This window comes from Schistocerca cancellata, chromosome 10, assembly GCF_023864275.1.
Source record: "Schistocerca cancellata isolate TAMUIC-IGC-003103 chromosome 10, iqSchCanc2.1, whole genome shotgun sequence".
NCBI classification, from domain to species: Eukaryota; Metazoa; Arthropoda; class Insecta; order Orthoptera; family Acrididae; genus Schistocerca; species Schistocerca cancellata.
The window spans coordinates 134,438,235-134,466,169 of NC_064635.1; the positions used below are offsets into that span (position 1 = coordinate 134,438,235).

The 27,935-nt window shown below is 40.7% G+C and overlaps 1 protein-coding gene across 5 annotated transcripts in view; it reads right to left on the minus strand.

The window, feature by feature from the left end:
* Positions 1-27,935, minus strand: part of LOC126106515 (fasciclin-2) — a 905,782-nt gene that overhangs the window by 9,090 nt on the left and 868,757 nt on the right. For 3 of the 5 annotated variants that reach the window (XM_049912840.1, XM_049912838.1, XM_049912839.1), the window contains exons 15-17: positions 26,059-26,260; positions 16,504-16,608; positions 5,682-5,738 (exon numbers count right to left, since the gene is read on the minus strand). In XM_049912840.1, the coding sequence (XP_049768797.1) occupies positions 5,682-5,738; positions 16,504-16,608; positions 26,059-26,260 (364 nt within the window). The remainder of the gene's footprint in view (positions 1-5,681; positions 5,739-16,503; positions 16,609-26,058; positions 26,261-27,935) is intronic. The other 2 variants (XM_049912842.1, XM_049912841.1) reach the window with 1 other exon arrangement.

Here is a 27,935-nt window from a genome sequence, read left to right on the forward strand (position 1 = left end):
TGGAGGATGATGGGAGCATTAGGGGTTGAGTGAGGACAGAGTGCAGGAATTCTGTCTGCGGACTAGACTGGGCATGTACAGCCTGCCTGTGGAGGGTTTGGTGAGATCTTCCGAATATTGGACAAGGAAATTCACTGCAGACACACTCCCCAAGTGTGGCCAAACTATAGGCAAGTGATTTTTTGGTGTCGAAGGGATGACAGCTGTACTGTTAATTAGAGGGCCTGATATGGGCTGAAGTGTCAATGGAGCCAGCACAGACGATGAGTTCAACATCCAGTAAAGTGGCACATTGGGATGACAAACACCAGATGAAGCACATAGGAGAAATTGTGTTGTGGTTGTGGAGGAAAGAGGATAGGGTGTCGTGGTCCTCGGCCTATATCATGAAGATATCAGTGAACGTGAATCGGACAAGTTGCGGGTGGCTACTAGGAAGGTTTCTTCTACATGGCCCATAAATGTAATAAGGTTAGATGATTAAGGAATGAAGTGGGATATTGGTAGTTACGACAGTGGGAGAGGTGGAATTCCCTAGCAGAAATAATATGATCATAGAGGATGTTTCCCTATAGGGAGGTGGCATCAACAATGATGAGTAGGATCCAGGTGGTAATGATTTACGAATGGTAGTCAGTGGAGGAAGTTGTCCAATCTTTAATAGGTGAAACTAAATGGGCAGTTGGTTGGCGGTGTTGATCAGCAAGAGCATACCGTATTTACTCGAATCTAAGCCGCACCTGAAAAATGAGACTCGAAATAAAGGAAAAAAAAAAAATTCCCGAATCTAAGCCGCACCTGATATTTGAAACTCGAAATTCAAGGAGAGAGAAAAGTTTTAGGCCGCACCTCCATATCGAAACAAAGTTGGTCCATTGTAATATGAGACACAATTTAGGTTGAATGAATGACGATACAGCTACAGTAGTTTGGTTCGAGTCGTAAGCTTAGCAGTTAAGCTTTACCAGGTAGCCATTGCTATGCGTCAGGCGCTCCGTCAGTATTTATACGGGTACCCTTCCTTTTTCACGTGCTTCGTCTGGTTTGAATCGATTGCTTATTTTGCTTTGATCTGATAAGTGCCGTTTTCTTTGTTATAGGTGTTTACGCCACTCTAAGCTGAAAATGCATTACTGTACTGTGTCGTGCACTGTTTGTCGCATTCTGATAGTGCGTGTTTACGGCCTGTCGCCGCTCGCGGCATGGCTTGCTTTTGTGCGCGCTACCGCTGCTTACAGTTGAAAAAAAAAAAAAAAAAAAGAGAGGAATCGCCTCATTAGCAAAACAATGGCAAGAGACTGCTATTTGTTGTTACTTACACAGCTGCTTTCTTTGATAATGATCAACAAGAACCAAATAATAGACTGCGTATGATAGAACTTGTTCTGAACAATAGTTAGGCGAAAAGTTTTCTCCTTTTGAAAATCTTTGCGGCCGCTTCTTTAGTACATCAAATTCAGCACAGAAATTAGTCATCTTAGATTTAAAAATCTAGTCAGTTGCCCTGCTTCATTTCTGACTGTATCACTATTAGGCATAAAAATAATACGAATATAAACATGATACGATACGTATATTCTTCCGCATTTTCTGTTGTCCCACTCTAGTTTCGTAGTTTATTAGGCAGGCAGGATTTAAATGAGATAGCAGCAAACACGAAAGAATACATGGCAAAATGTTTATATTCGTATTATTCTTATGGTGAAGAGAATAGTGCATGTGATTCACATTTCATCAGGTTCCTATTAGCAACCATGTCTTCTCACAGGTAGGAAAAAATTCAGAACGTAGAGTTGGCCATATTGAGAAACACCCCAAACAGTCTTGCCAGTCGTATTTTCGTAGTACATTGAAATTCTGCTACATTCGAAGATGAACAATACGGAATTTGTATTTACTTCGTTGGATAATGTATGAAAATGGTCGAAACTCGGAACGGGGAAAAAAAGCTCGTCTTCCACCTTTTTAAAATTTATTTATTGATGCAGAGGTTTTGGCGCCAGTATTTATCTTTGTGTCTACAAAGCATGCCTCTGTAGCGCTACATATATTCGACAGCAGAAGTTAGTTGTGGCGGCACCTACTAACATTTTTCAGAACTTCCGCTTACTTTGCACTCGATTCTAAGCCGCAGGCGGTTTTTTGGATTACAAAAACAGGAAAAAAAGTGCGACTTAGATTCGAGTAAATACGGTAGATTCTTTCAGTGGGAGCATGGTAAGCAGCTACATTTGGGTGTCTAGGATTGTTGGGTTTATGGATTTTGGGAAGCATGTGGAAAGTGCTGGGATGAGGAGAGGGAGATAGATTTGGGAGAAAAATTCTGGGATGGACCTAAGGGTTTTGAGTAGGTATTGAAAGTAATGTTGGATTTGTGGGATGGGACCAGAAGAGTCAGAAAGTTGGTGGATGCTTTTTGTCAATGCCTGTACTGTTCAGTAAGTTGTTACCTTTAGTCTTAAATTATTCATAAGTTAAAAATCATTGACAAGATTCTTACAATATTGAACTGTAGTGAAATATGCTACTCTTCTTCCTAATTCTCAATCTGCAGATTGGTTGGCTGCAGCTCTTTTCCATTTATCTCTGTTCTTTGTTAGTCTCTTCGTTTCCTCAAACAATGCTTTACATTGTCTCCGATCTGTCTAAATTATTGCATTCCAGATCATTCTCTCTTTCCTAAAGTTATTCCTTACATTACAGTAACTAGACACCATTGTGACAGTAGATAGGGCCAATTAATCAATCCCTTCTTTTGCATGCTGTTGACAATATAATGTAATAGGATGGATAAAAAAATCAACTAGCCAAGCAGCAGCAGGAGAACACACACATAAAAATGGTTTTGCATATGCAAGGTTTTGGAGCCAGTGGCTTCTTGCAGAAGGGCTGAATGGGAAGGAAGTTTTCATATGTTTAGGAAGAAGGGTAGTGTTTGGAACAGAACCCCGAGTCAGGAGAGACTTTCCAGGCAGGATGAGAAAGAAAGACCTTTTCTATGTGTGTTTTCGCCTACCGCCGCTTGGCACATAGACTTTTTATCCATCCAATTACATTATATTAACTAACTGGATGCATCTGTAGGTTGTTACTTTCACTCGTAAATTACTTACATTCTGCCAATACTTCCCATACCATGTGCCATGGTTCTACATTGATGGAATACATATTTAGCCTCACAACTAGAAGGAAAGATTCATCCCATCCGGCAAGTCTCCCATGAGCCGGAGTTCTGGATGACTTTCCCAACTCTACCTCTTTCTCTTCACCTCTCTTCCTTCCCGTTAAATTCTTGTACCAGAAGAAGCAGCCACTCCAAAACCTTCCATATGTAAAAACGTTTCTTAATTGTGTGTTCCCTTGCTGCCACTCGGTGAGTTGATTTTTTATCTCTCTAATTACATTCTATTGTCAAGAATTGATTATTTTCAATGTTATAATTACAAGCTGTTGGGAACAGATGCTTTTACACCTATTCTAAGAATTTATTCATTTGTGAGCTTTCCTGACAATGGGACTTGTTAACACACAGCACTCATTAGCACAGAAAAAACAACAGTCATTTCGATTTGCCATGAAGCATAGGGAGCGCAACTCTTCCCCGCGTATTTCATTTTTATGCAGGTGCTTGACAATGACTTTATCCTTTCTGTTTGCTCATTAATCTCCATTGACACCAAATGCTAATAACACAAAGTCCTTCTGATAATCTGCACTCGCAACACACATTTGGAAACTTAACAACTTGCCGCAGACCTTACACCCTGTGGCACCTTCAGCATGTGAGCTTACCATCCTTGCTGCACGTCAGATGAGTTTTGTGTGCTGTCAAGCAAACTTGCCACGAAAACTGCTCCGTGTGACATTGGATTTACTACTGCTGCTCTTATTAAGTTACAAAAACACTCCAGTTGCACATTTTTAATGTTGTTGACAGACAATGGAAGGAAGAAAGGTAACAGTTCGCTGTAAAGTCCACATGTTGTCATCAAAAGGCAGATAAGTGACACCAAACACATAGCTAATCTTTCATACAATGTCATTCCTCAGGATTACTTTTCTCAGAGTCAACGACTGCAGATTACACAGGCAGTATAGGTGTGTGTGTGTGTGTGTGTGTGTGTGTGTGTGTGTGTGTGTGTGTGTGTGTGTTTTCTATACTAGTTAGCTCTGAAAATTCTTCGCAACATTTCCAGTCTTGTTTATATCCCTAAATTCCTCAACTATATGGTGAGTTCATATTTTTATCCCTTCCATTATTTACGCAAGGTGACCTACAAGACATGAACATTTGTAAATTGGCTAATCCACTACTGTTAGTGGTGGAAGGGAGACAAAGTATACATAATTCACTCTGCGACTGTCCATCATTGTATTAATAATGGAACAGTGGACGATAAAGCATCATGTGTTCACATATGACACCTCTGTCATAAATGGTGTGTCTTTCGGTGCAACATGACAGATATTTCATTGCTATTTATTGGCACTGCTCAGATTCACAATACAATCCTACAATTGGTTAGAGCTTTCGGAATAACAGGAAGCATTGTTAAGAGAAAGCTATCAGGTTTCAATGAAAAGTGAGGACACCTGAAAACATCACCAATGTGTGAGAGGCAGTCACACTGAAGTCCAGGGTGATCCACACATCAACATGCTCTCTGTCTACAGATAAACTGTGAGAAAGATGTCACTTTGGATTCAAAATGCTGTTGGTTCAGTAAATCAAACAAAGGGACCACCATTGAGAAGAAAACTTTGCAGTATATATGCAAGTGATCTTTGAAGACCATCCAAATGCAACGGTGTTAAGAATGGTGAGGTGCATTTTCACTTAAATGGGTTTGTTAACAAACAGGACTATTGCTTTTGGGCCCCTGAACAGCCTTGAGTAGTTCATGAAAGACCTCTTCACTCCCCATGCGTAACTCTGTGGCGTGTCACACAAGCTGTCAGTGTAACTGGGCCTGATTTTCTTGAGGACAGTGTAACAGCAAACTCCAAACATTATGTACATGTGCTGATCCTGTTCTTTCTGCCAGAATTTTACAGATGGTAGTTAAACATGATGAGTGTTTATTTTCAATAGTATGGTGCCACACTGCAAAGGCATTTACGGCAGCTGTGCAGGACATTCTCCCTGGACTTTTCACTCCTCGTTTTGGTGATGCTTCCACTTGTAACTTTCTTGTGGGAGGTACTTGAAAAAGCGTATCTATATTAACAAACCCCAAAGTATAATAGAGTTGAAAGCTGCCATTAAAGAAGAGGTGCGTTTGACTGACCAACGCTTGCTGGTCCGAGTTACAATCAACTCCAACAAATAGTATTCGAGGGACTGGCCACCAGTTGGGCGACACAATGTTTTGTAAATGATCGTGTAAATCAAATAGATGGTGAAACCTTTGAATCTGTATAAATAAAGATTTTTTTTCTTAGGAATCAAGTTACTATTGTCCATTAAAAACTGTCCATTTCCTGTGGGTCACCCTGTACTCCACTGAGGACTCACTTTTCACTATGCTGAGTTAGCAAACAATATTGGTTCATTTGCAGTGACTGGGTTGACCATATGCCACTGCTATTTACTGGATTTTTGTGTGGGTGACAAAACTAGAATCACTTTCCCTTCACCCCATGTTATGATAATAGTTAAGTTCATAGCATTCCACACTTACCTTTCTTTTATGATAGGAACTGGTTCTTTCCCATCCCTCAGTGGCTCTTTCTCCTCACTGTCAAAAACAAGCGCAACTATTCAGTACACACAGCCACATTCATTATAAGCATCCCCAACAAGTTTTAAAATAGTTGATGTCAGCCTATAAAAGGGAAGCTAAAGAAGTTCAGTAATACAAGAACACACATGAAACCATGCACCTGAAATGTACTACACAGCTAAACCGGTACCATTGACCTCCACAAATTAAACACAACATAAATTACTAAAATCACTGCCGTAACCATTCAAAACTGAAAACAGAACATTCTTCAAAATTCTAAAAGTTAAGAGGAATATCACATAAATTTAACAGGATGAAAAAAATTAATATAAGGTAACATTCCACATAGGAAAAATATATCTAAAAACGAAGATGATGTAACCTACCAACGAAAGTGTTAGTATGTTAATAGACACACAAACAAACACACACGCAACATTCAAGCTTTTGCAACCCATGGTTGCTTCATCAGGAAAGAGGGAAAGACGAAAGGATGTGGGTTTTAAGGGAGAGGGTAAGGAGTCATTCCAATCCCGGGAGCGGAAAGACTTACCTTAGGGGGAAAAAAGGACAGGTATACGCTCGCACATACACACATATCCATCCGCACATATACAGATATATGTCTGCTTGTGTCTGTATATGTGCGGATGGATGTGTGTGTGTGTGTGTGTGTGTGTGTGTGGGCGCGCATGTGCGTGCGCCAGTGTATACCTGTCCTTTTTCCCCCTAAGGTAAGTCTTTCCGCTCCCGGGATTGGAATGACTCCTTACCCTCTCCCTTAAAACCCACATCCTTTCGTCTTTCCCTCTCCTTCCCTCTTTCCTGTTGAAGCAACCGTGGGTTGCGAAAGCTTGAATTTTGCGTGTGTGTTTGTGTGTCTATCAACATAACAACGCTTTCGTTTGGTAAGTTACATCATCTTTGTTTTTAGATATATTAATATAAGGTAACACGGAAATTGCGACTACTGCAGCTTTTTAAAAAAGCAAAAGCCAAAGCACCAAACAACAACCACATCAAAATGTGCCGTACTCACCTACAGTAATTTTTCTTACAGTCTGAGGGAGAGAAACTAAATTCTTGAGCTTTTGGACTGCAATATTATCAAATGGAGTGAGTTAGCAAAGTTGAGAGTTAAGATGTGAAGGAAGCAGACACTGTGAAGCAGAAATCAGAGAGCAAAGTTATCACTGGCTGACTGAAACCTAAACGTGTTTCCCTACTCTCATTACTGCTAACTCTTTAACATCTGTTTCAAAAACCTGGTGATTTAGCTTCTGCTTTAATGCATGGCAGTTGTCCAATATAACTGAAATGCCAGGTGTGGATCAGGGAGGAAGACTTCAATACATACACACATTACAAGTATAAATATGGATACATCAAGGTATAAATAAATATAATTTTCATAAGATCATCAATTTCATGCATCAGCTTCAGATAATTGAAATATGCAGTACTGTTAATGGGAGGGAACAAAAATATGAAAAGGGGGGACATAAAAATTGTGGCTTTGAATTACGCATTTAGAAGATACCATTAATTTCAACTGACTGAACCTTCCATATCATACAACATAAAGCATGGAACAAAGCTCATCACAAGTTCTGAAATAGAATCTAGCTACTACATTCCGTAACCAACAGAATGCACTAGAATTGAAATGTTCTTACCTCACCGTACAAAATACTCTGGTTACTACTGTTAATTGCACAACAACAATACTGACAGTTATTAAAATTTAAGAACTCATGCAACACTATATCATAAAAAGCTTACTAAACATATCTGAAAATGATATTCTGTGAATCATTATACAAAAAAGTGTGGAAAATTGTCTTTGTGGTAAATAAAACTGAAGACAAGTCATAACACGAATACAAGCAGACTGGACATAACTCAGATTATAGATAAAACAACAACAACCCAAGATGATTACAGTACTTTACCTATCAAAGAAAACTATCAATCCATCTACTCCATTTTGGAACCAATGAATAGCAACTGGGACATCTAAAACATATAGCAACCATTTAGCTTGCCTTTCATTATAGCTTTATCTATGAATTGCACTTCCACCTCAAGATATGTTTCTGTATGTCCTTGGCTAGTGATGTCCATTCCTCTGCCAGTGCATAAAAAACTGCCTTTCTTGTTTTCATTCTATCCTGTGAGCTGTATTCACATGGAATATTGTAAACAGCTAGGACTCTGAAATGACGTGATGGATAGTCACACGAATGTGACAGTAACTGTGTGGGGCAGTCAGTTTGAACCATTTCCCAGTGCTATATCCAACATCAGCAGAACATCCGAGCACCGAAAACTATGCTGTTGCCAAATACAGCCAAATGAATAAGCACAAAATCTAGTTTGAGCAAACACAGATTCTAGCTACACTTCCAACACTGGGACTCGTGGTATACTTCAGGCTGTCCAGCCAAGTTTGAACTCCACACAATATTTCAATGACTGACCCAGTCATCTTCTTAAGGTACTGCAAGTTGTGCTGTTACATATACTCACTGCCAGGTCTCCAACCCGACTATGAAGTACGAGGGCTGTTCAGAAAGTAAGCTCCGATTGATCGCGAAATGGGAACCACAGTGAAAATTAGAAATGTTTTATTTTTAACAGTTAGCTACACCATCCAGCTACTTCTCTACGTAGTTGCCGTTCTGACTAAGACATTTTTCGTAGCTTTGTACCAACGTTCCAATACCCTCATCATAAAAGACAGCCGCCAGTGCTTTCCGCCAATTCTCTACGCTGGCCTACAGCTCGTTTTCTGTGCCAAAATGTTGTATTCATAGCCAGCGGTTCATGTGAGCAGAAATGAAACGCAGGGGGAGTCAATTACGGGCTGTATTGCAGGTAGTCAAACATTTCCAATTGAAAACGATGCAGGAGCATCTTCATTGCCCCTTCAGAATGCGGCTGAGAATATTGCCTTGTAGAAGAAACTGCACGACAGTTATGTAATGTTGGCTGTATAGCTTCAGGCGAAATTTCTCACCAGGTCCTCGTACTTGGCGGGAGACACTATTCTCTAGCCAACTTTATGCGATCACTGTGAGCTCAGAAATGAGAGGAGTGACGTGATGCTATCTAGGGTCATACTAGAGACACTGCCCAACACATCTGTGCAAAGCTTTATCGGATTATCATAGTCGTTTCCATTTCGCGATCAATCGGAGCTTACTTTCTGAACAGCCCTCGTATTGTTGGTCTTGTTATGCTGGAGTCAACGTAGCCCTGAGGGCTAGCAACCCATATTACACCACAGAGGACAGGGTTGTCTATGTCCAAGGCGTACCAAAAGCACCATGGTAAACACCAGCTATTTACATACAAGATAATGGAAACAGACATTCCGAGCACTACTTCCTGCAGGGGGAGCTCGTCCCACGGCCTGCAGGAAGTATCACTACGCCAAAACCTGATTGGCTGGAGAGAGCTATTTAGGGGCTAGAACCAGCTCCAAAATTCAGTTCACTCCAGATGCTGACCTCGTGAACTTTGACCGCTGAAGATTACGTCTTCACCTCTGAATTGGACTTTTACTACTGTGTGTGTGTTACCACGAATCTTTGCAGAAAATTGAGAGTGAGCTTTTGTTTACCTCAATTAAGAGACTTTTACTGGCATCGTTATTGTTACCTTCCTTTTGTTGTTCAGTCATCAACCTTGTAAACTTACATAAATTAAAGTTGTGTTTGTGAAAATTGTCAGTCACAACAGGTCTTGCATTGCTATTTACAGCTGTTTTTGAGCTCGTCTCTCAAACGTCCTCTATGCCCTTTGTTTTTCAGACTCCACACTTATATTCCTTGAAATGCACATTCTGTTAGTGTTTCCCTCTCTGTTGGGTGTTTTGAATGCCAAGGTCTTAATAAATTGAGAGAAAGACCCCAAGCCTCGTTTAAACTTCTGACAGCTTTATTTAATAGAGCCCTAATTACACTGTCCCGGAAACTTGGCGTCTGTAACGTGATACTTGTCACATCGTATTTTATTTCACACGAAGGCAGCGCTCGGTGACTGCTGATTTGCTCAATTCGAGTGTACCGCTGTTCCTTGCCTCTCTCATCTACTGTGGTAACAGTTGCCCCATGTAAGGCATGCCAAATGACACATTTGTGAGGAGTGTAATGCACACTGGGCTTTTGGAGACCTGTACCATCTTTAACAGCTCAAACGAAATAGTTTTAATTTTGTTGAAAAAAATGAAGTATACTGAGTGCCATGTTTCCATAGGAATCTACAGATTTCTAGATATTGGACCAGCACAAAATATGTAAGTGGTTCCTAGCTTCTTTATCTCTGTCTCAGTCTCAATCGCTTCTTCCAGGTTCTTGGACTCAATCATCAAAGAGGTTACTAAAATCGGAATGTGTGTGTAAAAGTTTAATAGAGATAAAGGATTTTAAATCAGCAGTGCACAGGTGTGGACACCTCATAACCGAAAGACTGCAAAGGATTATGTCCCGCACGATACATCTTAATAGAAACAGACCGAGCGAGGTGGTGCAGCAGTTACTACATTGGACTTACATTCAGGAAGACAGCAAGCTCAAATCCACGTCTGGCCATTCAGACTTAGGTTTTCCGTGATTCTCTAAATCACTCTGTGCAAATGCCAGAAAGGAACCTTGAACAATCTGAGCACGTGCTCTGCCTCTCTGATGTAATGTCTGGTCACAGTTGGCACTATTACATTGTTTATGTCTGTGTAATTCCTTTACTTCTTGGACACTAAGTTGCTTTCGTGATGGTAAAAATCAGGGATACGGTTGAAAGCTCAGATTTTGTCAAAAATTAACACAAAGAGCCACTGAGAACACGCAAAGTGTCAACTGAGAACACTTGATATGACTTGACATTAAAGTCAGAAAAGAGTGGGGGATGTTAAATTGAGCAAAATTTTCCAGATAACTGTAGGTCAGAGCTCCTCCATTTTGAGGCTACTCAATCATTTTTAAGTACATGGCAGTACATGTATTTAAACCGCAGGTAACGCTTGTTATGCCAAAGAGCGCAGTTAATAATTGAATTACCTGACGATAGGTGTCAGTTAAACACGCATCTTGGTAGCCAGGCTTCCTGGATCAAATTTGCCTTGCTGCTGGATCTGTTACCAGCAACTTCAATCAACACATGAGTGTTACAGAGATGCTTTGTGAACTCAAATAGGAATCCGTGGATAGAAAATGATGTCCTTTTCATGAAACACTACTGAGAAAATTTAGAGAATGGCATTTGCAGCTAGCTAAAGAACAATTCTACTGCTGCCAATGTACGTTTAACATAAGGATCGCGAAGACAATACATGAGAAATTAGGGGGTGCACAGAGGCATATAGATAGTCACTTTGCCCTCACTCCATATGCGAGTGGAATAGGAAAAGAAGTGATTAGTGGTGGTACGTGGTACCACCACATGGTGGTTTGCAGAGTATGTATGTAGATAAGGGCTAGGGCGCTGGCCGGACTGAACGTAGTTTTTAGGTGGTTCCCACATACATCTAGGTAAATACTGGGTTGGTATCCTTGTCCCATCTTAGATACATACTGTTCAGACATTTAGAAAACGTCATCACACTTGACAATGAGACTTACAAGGCATGGAACTTTAGTGGTAGCAACTATTTATTTGCACCTTTTACAAAACATATACATGTTTCAAGAGTTTTACTGTTCTTCAGAGTAGTCACCAGCATTGCGTAAATCCCGCTGCCAGTGATATGCAAGTTGTAGGATACCCTTACAGCACTAGTTTTGTTGATAGTTCAAGTGGAGTGATGTATTGCCTAGCGAATCTCTGTAACAGTTTTGAAACGAATGCCACGAAGTGCTTCCTTCAATTTAGGAATCAAGTAGAAGTAACAAGGGCTTAAGTCCAGGGAGTGTGGTTTGTGGTACAGCACTTTCCAGCCTCAACGATCTAACAAATCAGTCACAGCTTGTGCCCAGGTACTGCCCTGTAAAATGATGGCCCAGTTCTACGGAAAGTGTTGCCAATTCTTTCTCTGTGCTGTTCATTTTTGGAACACAGCCTACGATAAGCTTAGAGACAGAAGTGACAACACTTTCTGCAGGATCTGACCGTCATTTTCCAGGGCAGTGCTCATGTCCAAGCTGTTACTGATTTGTTTGACTGAGGGCGTTGCTAAGTGCTGCATTACCCACCACATTCCCCTGACTAAAGCCATTGTAAGTTCAACTCGATTTCTAACTGAAAGAAGGACTTCACGGAATCTGTTTCATAACTGTTACAGATTCATCAGGGAACAGACTACTCCACTCGAACTGTCAACTCAAATGGCACTGCAAAGGGTGTCCTCCGACTTTTACATTGCTGGCAATGGGTTACACACATGTACAAATGATGCAGATAAATGGGGTACACTTTTTCCTTCCCTGGTGGGAGGAGGGAAAGGTGGGGGGGAAGGGCATCCAGCCTCAAATGGCACTAACTAATACTGCCAATCCAATAGAGAAATGGGGGCTGCTAGATTTGTTTCCGGTAGATTTCAACAACGCATAAGTGTTACAGAGATGCTTAGGGAACTCAAATTGGAATCCCTGGAGGGATTGCGACATTCTTTTTGAGAGAAAGTATTGAAAAAATTTAGAGAACTGGCATTTCAAGCTGACTGCCGAGCCATTCTACTGCCGCCAACATACATTGCTCATAAGGACCATGAAGATCAGATACGAGATTTTAGGGCTCGAATGGAGGCTTCCCTCGCTCTATTTCCGAGTGGAACAGGAAAGGGAATGCCAAGTAGTGGTACAGGGCACGCTCTGTCATGCTCTGTACGGTGACTTGCGAAGTATCTGTGTAAATGTGGGAAAAAATATAGTATCAGCTAAAGAGTCAACACTAGAGCAACTGCGGCTAGTTATATTAGACGCGCGTTTTCTCTGTCGAAGCAGAATAAGAATTCTGTCTCCAAAATTGCTACAAAGTGGACATAATCAAAGAAATAACAGTAACAGTGCAGGCAGACAAAACCACGCAGTTAGAAGCACCTACACACATTCACTTACTGGATAAACATCTGGGCACTTCTCACGGTGGGTGCCATTTGATTGCTGCATCTCTACAACAGTGCATTTTTTACTTACAGCAACCTGCAAAAATTTGCTCGACTCGACGTCTCCTACCCTGCTTTCACCTCATTGCCCTCTTCCCCCTGTTGGATTTAGAGCCTGCTGTACATTACCTTGAGGCAGTTCTGTAATACTACAATACAGCTGCAAAAGAAGATCCCTGATAGCTGGCAGCTTTCAACTGCAAAGCCTAACAGGCTGCAGGTGAAAAAAATAGTCATCTACAGAACTGCAACGACTCTGAGATGCTGCCACAAAGATACATTCACAAGCACGTTTCGCAACAGGTCAAGGTAGCTGCACGAAGCTGCTTCACAGAGCATACGGCAGCCATCAGGAGCCTTCTCTCATCGACTCTACTATTAGCGTTATAAATTTTAATGGTTTCGATCACAATATTATAAAGGAATTTATGGAGATAAGTACAAAAATGTACATAGAATTAGTAATCCCAATAAATATAAAATTTACCTTACGAATATCATAGAGGGAAACATTCCACGTGGGAAAAATATATCTAAAAACAAAGATGATGTAACTTACCAAACGAAAGTGCTGGTATGTCGATAGAGCCACAAACAAACACAAACACACACAAAATATTCAAGCTTTCTCAACCCACGGTTGCTTCATCAGGAAAGAGGGAAGGAGAGGGAAAGACGAAAGGATGTGGGTTTTAAGGGAGAGGGTAAGGAGTCATTCCAATCCCGGGAGCGGAAAGACTTACCTTAGGGGGAAAAAAGGACAGGTATACACTCGCACGCACACACATATCCACCCACTCCCGGGATTGGAATGACTCCTTACCCTCTCCCTTAAAACCCACATCCTTTCGTCTTTCCCTCTCCTTCCCTCTTTCCTGACGAAGCAGCCGTGGGTTGCGAAAGCTTGAATTTTGTGTGTGTGTTTGTGTTTGTTTGTGTCTATCAACATACCAACACTTTCATTTAGTAAGTTACATCATCTTTGTTTTTAGATATAAAATTTACCTTAGCTATTTAAAACAAAGTGTAAATCAAGCAATGAAATTTCTATAAGATACTGTTATCAATATAAGTAATAAATGTGTTATTTGTGTATGCATGTCTTTATTGCTCAATAAACCACTCTGTTGTGGTTTGGAACGAGAGGGCTTAAGTTTGAAGATACAGACGCCCAAAAAAGGGAATCACACCAGTGGTCTTCTTATGGGAAGTACATGAAGCAGCGGCAAATCGAGTGCCGAAATGGACAAAAGTGGCCAACATTTTACAGAATAGTCCAGAAGATTCAAGAATGTTCTAGAATTTTCGAGAGTATTTTCGAATGTCCCATTCTCCTGTAGTGTAGGGAACGGAGAGACACACGTCTCGGCATACTTTTGGAAATCGATTAAAGCAGGTCGAGGAAAACTGAGTGTGGACAGTTACGTTAATTTAAGTAAAAGTAAATTGCTTACCATTGTGGAACAGAGTATTAAATGGGATATTAGTGTATTAAGTAATGTTAACATTTAACAGGTTGCCAAAATGTAAAAGCAGAGATCTTGCCAGCAGTGAATTGAGAAGAAGGAATAGAAATAACAGTGATTAAATGAAAGAGATGAGGAGCTAGAAGCATGTTTAGCTTCACAACGAGAATGAACAGATCGAGAGAAAACATAATAGATGAACGACGAGCTGAAATTAGAGAAGGCAATCGAGGGAGACAATTGGCAAAGCAGAGAGAGAAAAACTGATAAAGAAACAAGATTATGAAGTGAGCTAAGTAAAATTCCAACGAATGAAATTCGTGAAAGACAAAGTTCACAAACACACGAATAAAACACTGGTCTACAAGAAGCGCAAAGCAGAATTCGAAATTACAGAGTGGCACACAGAGAATTCCGTTACGATCGTAGAGTATAACACACACTTTGTTCTTGCCAAGTACGTCAGCTCTTTGATGCCGAGAAATTCAGTAGAGAAAGACCACAAATGGAAAAATTTGATCAGCACCATTGGAACTGCCTCCACTAGACTTATCTCATTACACAACTGGAGAAAGTCCTACATTGAAACATTTTCTACAAAATATGAGAGGCTACAATGCTTGCTTTCAAATGACATCATTTGGTGCTACTTCTGTGAGCATATCGACCAAGTTAAGTGAGTCTTTTTCAGCTAGTATAGAATGTAAAATATAGAAATTACTTTCCTTGGTTTTACCTTTGTTTTAAATTAACTGCTGTCTGATAGTTTCTGTTCTTGTGTAAGCTTCACACAGTTTTGTGAATTTCCAACAATGTAGGAAAAGACAAATTCCTACTTACCTTAAAAAAGATACATTAAGTTGCAGGAGAGCACAATTAAAAGACACTTACATTAGCTATCGGCCACAGCCTTCATCAGTAAAACAGAGACACACAAAATTCATAAATACAAGCAAGCACACCTCACACATACACGACTGCCAACTCCAGCATCTCGGGTCAGAAAGCCTGGCCCAAGATTCTGGAGATGGCAGTCACGTGTGCACGAGGTGTGCTCGCTTCTGTGTACGAAGGCTGTGCCCGAAAGCTTATGCAAGCGTCTTTTAATTATGCCTGTCTGTGACTTAACATGTCTTCTTTATGGTAACTTTTCCTACATTGTTGATATTCCTACTCGGAGTTTCCACTGTTTTTGTGAATTTCCTATATATCAGAATTACTAAGTACACAGGTGTTTTTGTATCTGTATCCACAGTTCATAAGTGTCACTCGAAGCTGTAACTGTGTGTCCTCGTGCACCACCAGTCAAATGGCAAGCCACAATAGCCTTGGGCAAGCACGCCCAGCAATCAGTTTCCTCATGGTTTTATATACCAACAGCGATGCTGTGACCAGCCTCTGTACACTGAGAAACTATGTTTATTGTTAGTAACGACATCCACCCCTGTAGCTACGAGCATAGCACGTCTGACTGCTACGCGGAGTATCTGCTGACAGGACTGGAACAGGCACAACAGCCTCCTCGTGTGGTAGACTGAGGAGCTACCTGAGGCAGCTCCGAGGTCACGGAAACCGACAATGGCCGGGGCGAGCATCAGAACAGTGCTGCGCGGCAGAAGCTGACACTCAGCTGATGGATGCTGAATGGTGGTAGAGTCAGTACACAGAGCTTAGCTTTGCTCAGTAATGATGTTGTTGTGGTTAACACTGCCATCACGTGCTGATTAAAGTGTAAGCACGGTAGGTGTTTAACTTCTTTTTAACGTTTTAATTCTTTTATAAATACATGGTTTTTTTTTTTTTTTTTTTTTTTTTTTTTTTTATACTGTTAGAAGGTTTTCACATTAACTGACACGTAATTTTATGTTTCTTTCTGTACATCTGAGAATGGTTGCTGGTCAATTGAAGCTTGTTATCACCTAGTTGACACTGCACGATACTGTGATCGAGACCACTAAAATCGATAATAAATAACACAGATCACCATGTCTCTCGACTGATTATGATGTCTACTCTTACATCTGCTGTAAGAATCCACATTTCTTTACCAGTCTGACAATAAGGAGAAATTACTAGTAAGCCTAGCAGATCAACCGAGCTACAAAGGAAAATAAGAGAGCTCGTCCCAAACGTCATGCAAAACAAAAGAGAATACGGCAGGCAGTCACAGTGGCAGCCACGTGATGAAAGAGACGAGCGTCAGCCTTACATGACGGGGATCTTGACAGTGGCCTGCTGCATCTTAGCGGGCGCGAGCACGGCCGGGTCCTCCTTGTTGCTGCAGTACGGCAGGGGGAAGCGCCAGCTGTAAAGGCTTCACACAAACCCCACACTCCACTTACTCTCTCGTTTGCACTCACAGGGGAGGCACAGACGTGTCACAGGTGGTACGGACCGGTCTCGAATACTCACAGCTCTGACTCTGTGCACTCACCAATTTTTCTGCCACCTGTAACGGTGCTGTGACTCCCCTGGTGGAGGAAGTTTTTTGCAGTGAATGCACAAGACAAATGAGCAATGTGATAAATGAGAAATAATTGCAGTTCCTCACAGATGAGACTTGAAGACAGTCAGTGGACAATAAAACTAAAGTTACTCTTCACGGCATACAGTGTGAGCTTTCGTGACCGGTACTTGCATCGTTGTAGATTTTTGTTTGACTGTCACTAGGCTGTAGCCTGAGGGATGTTTCTGCACCCAAAAGTTTGTCTCCTAATGCTCGAGATGTCATTTGAGGCTACGACAGAAATTTTCAACTTGAATGATCTGAATGAACAAAACTGTTTTTAATTACTGACACAACAGTTGAGTCATGATGTAACTAGACTACTGCTTAATATCACAGAGCCATGTCAGCACATGCTACGGGGATTACAGTGTAGAAAAGTTAGTACCATTTGTTATATTAAGCAATAAGACCTACAAACTGTCGAATCCTAGTTCCAATTTCGATCCTCTTTCTTTTCTATTAAAGTTGTTTTCGTGCTTTTGACATCTCTGTACATACTGGCAACATAATGACTGGACCTTGATAAAGCTAAGTATTAGAGAAATGAAATTAATGATTCTGCGATCCCAGTGCATTACCTGCACAAATCCCTTCCATATGAGGCCAAGCGTACGTACAAACTGCTACAAGAAGCATTAACATTAGGCTGAAAGAACACGTGCAATTTTGTCTGGGTGTCCCAGACAAAATGGATATAACAGATTGCGCGGTGGGACAACGGAACCACAGAATTCATTTCACCAATCCTACAGTTTTATGAAGGTCCAACCATTACTAAAATAAGATCTCCAGAGAGGCCATAGAAATTCAAAAGCACAAAAACAACTTTAAATGAAAAAAAAGGATCAAAATTAGACAAATTGTGGATCTTTTTCCAAAATAAAGCACAGTGGGTCAATTTTTTTGCACTACAAGCTCCATAATGGATGACAGTATGACTCCAATCTTAGGAAATGATCACACGAATTTATTGTGAATACTCACAAGCACAGATATGTATAAACAGTTCCAGCTTGCTGAGCTTGTTTTGAGTTTGAAACTGCTATCTACTAATGATGTTTCCCACATTAGCACATAAAATGTTAGGAACAGAAACATGCCTTAGGCAGTGACCTAATGCCCATGTAACAAAAATCAACAAGGATGACTCTTCAAGCTTTCCTGGCAGATCTGTTCAATATATGGCTCTCCCTATCCTTCTTGCTGTACACTGGCAGTATTTCCTGAAATATTGGAAGAGACCTCAAGGGACACAACATTATATGTACCCTTCATCATCTAAAAAATTGACAAATTTGTCGGATACTGTCAAAGACAATCTCGGACTCTGAAAGCGAGATGTACAGGGCTATTACAAATGATTGAAGCGATTTCATAAATTCACTGTAGCTCCATTCATTGACATATGGTCACGACACACTACAGATACGTAGAAAAACTCATAAAGTTTTGTTCGGCTGAAGCCGCACTTCAGGTTTCTGCCGCCAGAGCGCTCGAGAGCGCAGTGAGACAAAATGGCGACAGGAGCCGAGAAAGCGTATGTCGTGCTTGAAATGCACTCACATCAGTCAGTCATAACAGTGCAACGACACTTCAGGACGAAGTTCAACAAAGATCCACCAACTGCTAACTCCATTCGGCGATGGTATGCGCAGTTTAAAGCTTCTGGATGCCTCTGTAAGGGGAAATCAACGGGTCGGCCTGCAGTGAGCGAAGAAACGGTTGAACGCGTAGCCCGTGGAAGTCGACGAATAAAGCAAGCAGGGAGCTAAACGTACCACAGGCGACGGTTTGGAAAATCTTACGGAAAAGGCTAAAGCAGAAGCCTTACCGTTTACAATTGCTACAAGCCCTGACACCCGATGACAAAGTCAAGCGCTTTGAATTTTTGGCGCGGTTGCAACAGCTCATGGAAGAGGATGCGTTCAGTGCGAAACTTATTTTCAGTGATGAAGCGACATTTTTTCTTAATGGTGAAGTGAAGAGACACAAAGTGCGAATCTGGGCGGTAGAGAATCCTCACGCATTCGTGCAGCAAATTCGCAATTCACCAAAAGTTAACGTGTTTTGTGCAATCTCACGGTTTAAAGTTTACAGCCTCTTTTTCTTCTGCGAAAAAAAACGTTACAGGACACGTGTATCTGGACATGCTGGAAAATTGGCTCATGCCACAACTGGAGACCGACAGCGCTGACTTCATCTTTCAACAGGATGGTGCTCCACCGCACTTCCATCATGATGTTCGGCATTTCTTAAACAGGAGATTGGAAAACCGATGGATTGGTCGTGGTAGAGATAATGATCAGCAATTCATGTCATGGCCTCCACACTCTCCCGTCTTAACCCCATGCGATTTCTTTCTGTGGGGTTATGTGAAAGATTCAGTGTTTAAACCTCCTCTACCAAGAAATGTGCCAGAACTGCGAGCTCGCATCAACGATGCTTTCGAACTCATTGATGGGGACATACTGCGCCGAGTGTGGGAGGAACTTGATTATCGGCTTGATGTCTGCCGAATCACAAAAGGGGCACATATCGAACATTTGTGAATGCCTAAAAAAACTTTTTGAGTTTTTGTATATGTGTGCAAAGCACTGTGAAAATATCTCAAATAATAAAGTTATTGTAGAGCTGTGAAATCGCTTCAATCATTTGTAATAACTCTGTATACAAGATTCTTTGCGGGTGGAATGGTGTGTACTAGCCAAGCATGTCGTATGGTGCAAGACTGATGTCATGAACATCCCTGTGATGATACATGTCTGAGCCAACTGGAAAAACGTGCAATGACAGACTATTGCCTCAGTACACAATAGACAAGAAGACAAAGATCATATTTGGTTTTGCCTTCAAGGTAAAAAAGACAGTACATCTGCACAGCTGACAGCCTAATAGATAGGGTCTAAGCAGTGCCTGGAAATCAATTTCCAATAAATGAATAAAATGCCTCTCTGAGGATAATATTTCAGGATATTGTGAAGTACATAACAACAGCAGTTGTCTGTTAACAAATTGGTCAGTAGCTCAGCAAATAGCATAATATGATTGTTAACCATAAATTCATTTGATGATACTGTACTCGCATACTTACTTTTTTTTAAATTTCATAATTATTACCAAATGCAAATAAATATGAAATCATCTTTTTAAATAAAATAACATATTTTACTTTTAATTACTCATTGTATGAAAGTAAATTACAATTTGGTACAAGTGTGCAAAATACTTTTTTTTAAAATGAAAGAAAATTATATACACCAATGATATTGTTGATTTTCTGCAAAATTAAAAAGTATTTGATTTGTTATCTGAAGTGTGACATTTTTGTACCAAATTTTAATTTATTGTGAATATTCGCATTTTCACATGAATAGTAATTAATAATAAAAGTATGCTATTTTTATTAAAAATATGATTCTATTTGTTAACTAGGATTTACATTTGGTAAAAATGACTGAATTCAGGAACAGGAAAAGAGGTATGCTACTCGGAAATCTTCTAATTTTCAAAGGGGACGTTTTTGAGAATTTTGTGGTACTGCCTTAGGAGGTCCCCTCGTAAGTACAGCCTGAGACCCCATGCTTGCTGCCATTAGATGCTAGAAGGCAATTCCACCGCAGCTTAGTGGACGATCCACCTGAACAACACTTGGATCCCAGCAGCAGCGACACCTGGGGCACACTCCGACACCCACAGGTCGATTCCTGGTAGGGGGCTCTGGACCACATGCTGTCATCCGTCTGAAAGCAACTCTGTCTTGTGTATGCAGTTTTCAGATGAGACCTCCACAAGTCCGTTGCAGTGTGGACACCAGCAGATGAAACTTGACAGTGTCGAGCAGTTGGCTTGAGGAAATATTGTAGGGTACACAACACGTGTTCTGGCAGCCGACTCGAGAGCCATATACTGAACGTAACTACATGTTGGCTGCAATAGAAGGACTAAAACGTTTCTTATTTTTGAGAGCGCAATAATAAAAACTAAATACATTACTGCATTCCAGTCATTTTTTTTTATTTTAGGCTAAAATACTACCCACAGAAGAATGATGTTCCACAATTTGGCTTTAAGTGGAAATAACAAAATTATGAAGATATTTTATTAAGTGCTTAAACTTAACTACATCAACAAGTTATTTAGGAGTCATAAAGCAGGATATTTTAAGTGGTAAGGAAATTACTACATAACGAAAGACTGTGTTAGTGCTGGCAAAACTGGCAGTAACACAGTGGCACAAAGTACCAGCTAATGCCACACAGGATAGTTAGAGATGGCACACTGCACTTGACACATAAGAAATTAGACATCACTAAGAAAGTATCTGTCATGCCATGTGTTTTTTGACCTTCTACTGTGTCCTTCCACTGTGACAGGTTTCATCAAAATTGGATCAGCTCTGCGGCAGTGAACAAGAACTTTACTAAAAGTGTGTTCAGAAACCGTGAGACAAAACCAGTCGAGCTTCTGCGTCACTTCACAGGAAATGACGCACAGAAATGTTTCTAGCTGAGGGAGGAAGGAATGCAGAGATGTGAGAACTCAAATGTGTCCTACTTCTGCAGCAATCTCTAACTAAACACATTTGGTAAATATAAAACTTTTCTCCAGTCTCATTTCTTCTGCACGAAACATCATATCTGACAGTTCCCTGCAAGCTAAGAGAACACGCCTTTCATAAATTGCTTTTCCTCTCCACAGAACTGATAAGACTTCGATGAAACTTGTCACAGCGAAAAGACACAGCTCAACACAGACAATGATCACACACCAGGGCAGCACAACAAATAGTTCATTAGTAATTCAAACAGTTTCACTTTGGCTGAGTCAAAGTAGGATGAGTCTACTCATCACACGTATATTGTTTTGCACATTTATACTGATTAAATGCACATTTAAAATTTTTCTGGGTTCTAAATTCTGTAATCAATAAATGACATTTTGTTGTACACCAGCACCTCAAAAGTATTGCCAGACAAGTATAAACAACAAACATATGCATACCTATGTCAATAACACAAGAACACTTTGTATACAACATGCTGAAAAGCACTTACGTACTGTGGATGCCCACAGCAAAAGGTGTGATAGCTGCGTTTAAAATCTTTATGATGATAATAAAAGTGTTGATCTAGAAACATTGAAACCCTGCAAATATTTAGCGATATAATTATTACCCTGTACATAACCACGGATGCAAGACTGCAGTATGGTCCATTATCTGAATGGAATGAGAATCACAGTGTTTTTAAAACACATGTAAATATGACAACCACATAATGATTCTACCAGTTGTGTGTAAAGTACAATGTCATACCTGCCAGTCACACTTCTGATCATATCAGACACTGCCGTTGCTGTGAGAAAATGTGGAGTGCCTGTCAGGGCTACTTCTGAGACCACACCTAGATATCTGTGCATGCACTCACCATGTTTTCCACAGTGACAGCAATGTCTGAAATGAACAGGACATGTGTCTGAAGGCATCTAACATTGCACTTAACACACACCTGGTAAAACAAGCATCTCGTAACACCGTCATTCCCATTGTGTTTAGCATTTTACAGTTTTATAACATGTACACTTGATAATTTGTGCACAACAGAGAAAGGCACTTGGTGTTTACCATGGGATTATGGATTATGGACCTTACTGTGGTCCTGTATCCATGATTTAGCCCACTCAATGACGACCAAAAAAGGTCAAATACAGAAAAAATTAGTGCAGTCACAAATTTTTGTACTTTAGTAGGAGGGAGTATCACATACTAAAAATCCTGACCATGGGGTGGAGGAGCATCTGAAGGTTACTGTTTCACAGTGAAAATGTTTCCCAGTACAAAATTAAACTACATTAAATTTCCTACAAAAAAGATCATTTTCATTTCTTTCTCTAGGACTAATAGTTTCCACATTGCAGGGGATGCAAAAATTGTGGAATACTAAAAATGCTATAAAATTAATGTTTATTGCTAAATAGAGAAATATTAAATGTGTATTCCATATCTAAGTGCAGCAGAACTGTATTAAGGGATAAACTATCTTCTGGAGCTGTAACAGGGTGGAAGAGGGCAGTGGTTATAGTGTAGAAGTGTGGGGGAAGGTATGTCACTGTACTGTAGTCATGCAAACTTAAGAGCAAGCAGGAAAATCTCCACTATCTCTACTCCACTACATCACCAAACGCCACTGCAGGGTGTTTCACAAGGACTGACTCTTCTGCAGCTCACCTTATCAGTCACTTGCGACACTGTGCGCAGATACTCCTGGGGAGGCAATGTGTTTGAACAATGCATCGAATACAGATATGAGATACTAACATTATTAAGGCAAGAAAAGCACGTGGACAGATTATACATAAATCTTTGCACACTGTTCAACATTGCTAAAGGGGAAACTGAGTCTTAGTCACCCTGTACAGCATTTTCAGTTTTCTTCCAGGAAAGACAACTTCCTCCTCCATGAGTGTTGCTTACTTTTCAGTTTAAAAACAGACTATACTCCCTGCATTTCCTGTCAAGTTCTCTCACATGAGTAGACAAAATAACTTCACTGAACTTGTCTTTATGTAGTCAAGTTATTTTTAGTTTATTAAGAAAGAGCTTATTTGCAGTTGTTACGTGAGCTTTGATGTAAAATATGTTCCTGTGAACAATGGCTGAGAAGTGCTCAATTTGTAAGTGTGATGTCGTCAGTGACCTACGAGGTGCTGGTGGGAAAGGGACTGGATTAGTAATTGTGGCATCTTGCTGCTTTCTGTAATTCACAGGATATTGTAAAGCCTCGTAATCACTTGGTGGTGGGTTAATGAACGACCAGAAAGTTACTGCACTTCTTCCACCATTAATTATGTTAATGGTAGGCTCTTTCATTCAGGAATGTCTGGCACTCATAGAGCGCACTGCACTTACTGAATCCACTTAGCCACGCGTCCACAGTATATCTTGCAAGGTGGGAGTCAATACATCTGATGGAAAAGGGCTGAACGAGTTCAAATCTAGAACGGTAACCTACATAATGCACTGCAAGTCATATGTTGAAATTACAGAGAGAGCCCATTTAAGCCTTTGAGCCTCTTCAGGTGTTGCAACAGCTGAGTCTGGCATGATGCATTTGATACACCTCATGCTAAGAAAAGTATTCCAGCCATCCTTATTGTCATACTTGGTACAGGCTCTTCAGTTTAGTAGACAGTTGAGAGGTTAAGTTGTGGAGCTTTCTTGTTACACAATAGCTCACTTAACAGCTGCAAATAAGTATTCACTTAATAAACTGAAAATGATGCTGCTAAAAAACAAGAGTTCAGAGAAGTTTTTGTCTACTCACGTGAGAGAACTGGACAGGAAATGTTAGTAAGGTATGGTCTGTTTGTATGCTTAAAAGTGAGCACTACTCGTGGTGGAGGAAGTTGCCTTCCCTGGAAGAATGGTACAGCTGGTATACAGGCTGACAAAGGATCAGTTTCCCTCTAGCAGTGTAGAACAGTGTGTAGAGATTTATGGAGATTCTGCACACATGCATTTCAGGCATTATATTATTAGTAATTTGTATCTGTATTCCATGTAGTGTTAACTCATTGTGTGAAAAATAACCACTCCCAGGCACGTCTACATCCTGCGTAGCAACGATGCACAAGGTGAGCTGCGGAAGGGTCGGTATAACTTTGTGAAATACCCTTAGTTGCTTCTTGTGACAGTGGGGTAGAGGAAGTGGGGAATCACCTGATTTTTCCTCAGTTTCCAGACCAATGAAGGAGGAAACTGCATGACCACAATTCGGCAACCTACCTTCCCTCACCTTGTACACTCCATCACTGCCCCCACCTTTTCCACCCTGTAACACCTACAGAATACAATTTACTCCTTAATACTGTTCTAATTGCACTTAGATATAGTACACACAGTTAATATTTCTTCTTAATGGACTTCACTTAACAGCAAACATTAATTTTGTACCATTAAAACAGTATCTTAAATAATCTGGGAATTTTCCACCCCTGCAATGTGGAAACTATTAGTCAAACAGAAAAAATCAATAGGACCTTTCTTGTAGCAAATTTAATGCCATTTAACTTTGAACAGGGAAACACTTACACTAGATGTGAGGTTTTTTTCAATTAGTCACGAAAAACTTTTAAAAGTGACCTTCAAATGACCCTCATCCCCAAGCTCACACCCCACCAGTCAGAACTTTTAGTATGTCGTTCATGACACTTCTTCCAGTCACTGTACAAGAATTTATGACTACACAAAATTTTTGCCCTCATTCTCTTTTGTTGACTGTACTAGTTATATGCAAGATTAAAACTATATATTTTTCTAATTTGCTAGACTGACACTGTTTATAATCATCATAAATGTTTTACACCTATCATGTTGTTTGATGTGGAAGTGCACAGTATGCAACTATCATTATTTTTCAACTTAAGTGTATACTAAGTATTCCATCTTATCGACATAGGCACGCATATGTTTGTTTGTTTTATCATCTGTATCAGATATCACTGACAATGGGCTGCACACCTGAAGAATGACTAATAAATGTTTTTGAAGTGCAGTTCATCACAGCAGATGTTCACAAATGTGTCACATCATCAGTTTTATAGTGCTTCTAGTCTCTACTGTGCAGATCTTTGTTTAAGCAGCAACTGAAGAAATAATCTCAAAAGATCCTCGTAACATACTGTAGCCTGAATGATTTTTTACTGACCAGTGCAGTGTGTGTTGATACGAAACTTCCCGGGAGATTAAAACTGTGTGCCAGACTGCGCCTCAAACTCGGGAACTTTGTATTTTGTGAACAAGTGCTCTACTTACTCAGCTACCTGAGGACGACTCACAACTGGTCCTCCCAGCTCTACTTCAGCCAGTACCTTGGAATGTAGGAGACAAGGCACTGGAGAAGTAAAGCTGTGAGCACAGGTCGTGAGTCACACTCGAACAGCTCAGTCGGCAGAGGACTCGCTCACAAAAGGCAAAGGTCCCAAGTTTGAGTCGCAGTCCAGCACATAGATTTAATCTACCAGGAAGATGCATATCGTATATTGTCTACATCATCCTCCGTCCTTCCCACCATCAGTATTACTACTACCTGCTCCACCTACTACGAGTATCATTGCTACATCACATTAATTTACCACAATTATAATGACCATTACTCTCGTACTGACGCAAAGGTACCGTACCAGTACGAGGGGAGGTTTCTGACCGCACACCATCGCGTTACGTAGTCTTAAAGTACTGGGAGAGGAGGACAGTACCTGGCAATCTTGGCATCCGAGTCGTCCGTCTTGGCGGCAGAGCAGCAGCGGTGGCACAGCGCGGCGATCAGGCCGGCACGCCACACGAGGCAGCACACCAGGTCGACAACCAGCAGCGCCAGCAGCAGTGCCGCCACCACCAGCACCACGATGGCCGCGGAGCTCATCTGACCCTCACTGCCGTCCTCCACATTTGTGACGCCTGTGCCGAGGAATCGTCACGACAGTTTAGGCTCCCGCGACAATCGATACGGTACTGGCAGCAGCATCCTCGAAATGGCATCCAGACATCCCCCGTTCCAGAATAGAAAGAATCCTGAAGGGCACTTTCCCTGCCCTATTAAAACTCTGTATCGTATTGAAATATTGATACGACTGTTAAAGTATAGTGAATTACATAAATTTATGTCGGGCTCTGGTCCTAACTTACACTTACTGCTTTTCACAAGCGTACGTATCCATGAGGGGCATGCGGGGGGTGGGGGAAGGATGTGGCAGGGGGCAAATAGGCACACTTACTGCTCTCCCCCCCCATCCCCACTGAATCTTGAGTAGGAGTGTTTATTCACTACAGAATTCTCATATATGATGGTTAACCATCAATTCTGTGGCATACGATAAGTTTTTTGTATCACTTATAAAATGTAGATCTTGTAGCGTGATCATCATTAGTGTTCTGCCAAAAGGAAAGTTTTCACATCCACATCTCAAATGCTTCTAACATTTTTTCAGCCTCTCCTCTCAGTGTCCATGGTTCTGCCCCATATAGTGCCACACTCCAGACAAAACACAGTGTGGCACATCTTGAAATTGACCAATCCATTTACACCAAACCTGGTAATTTTAGAATACTTCCCCCAGGATAAATTTCTGTGGACACCCTTATATCTGTGTATGCCCTCAGGTGCGACTGAAACTTGCACACACACTGATGTGTACACCTGTGCTTTCCAAAAACCCACAGCCAGGAGTTCTTTTGTGGAGCGTGAGCAAATAACACCACTCTGGCAACCGAGCTGGAGGATTATGGTTGCTTACCCTGCCAAAAGTTCCAAGATAAACATCAACAAAAGTAAAACATATGTAACGGGCTGTAGCTGAATTAAATCAGGTGATGCTGAAAGAATAAGATTAGGAAATAAGACACTAAAAGTAATAGATGACATCTGATATTTTGAGCAGCAAAATAACTGATGATGGGAGATGCAGAGAGGATATAACTGGCAAAAGTAAGAAAAACCTTCAAAAACGCCCTTAAGTGTTAGGACGTCTTTTAAGAAGATATTTGTCTAAAGCATGAAATGCAGACAGTAAACATTTCAGACAAGAAGAGATTAGAAGCTTTTGAAACATTGTGCTACAGAAGAATGCTAAACATTAGATGGGTAAACCAAATAACTAATGAGTAGTAACTCAAATTGTTGGGAAAATAAATTTAGGGCAAAACTTGACTAAAACACATCCTGACGCATCAAGGAAAACACCAGTTTGATAATGCAGGGAAGTATGTGGGTGAAAAACTGTAGAGGATGATCAAGGCTGAACTACAGTAAGCAGGTTCAAATGGATGTATGCTGCATCCAATTCTGTGGTGAGGAGGATTGCACAGGACATAATAAAGTGGCAAGCTGCATCAAACAACTCTTCAGGTTAAAGCCACAACATACTCCAACAAGGTGTGTCTATCTCTCTCTGACCATCATCTGCTCAAAAAATATACTCTTAACATACTGTGGCACACAAAACAAATAATACTACTCAAATTTCAGAGTCCTTTACCACCATGACAAATAACCTACCGATCAAATGTACTTCCATAACAACTGTAAGTTGCTGAATTGTAAATTAAGCCAGTGGCGATTATAGATCAAATGACA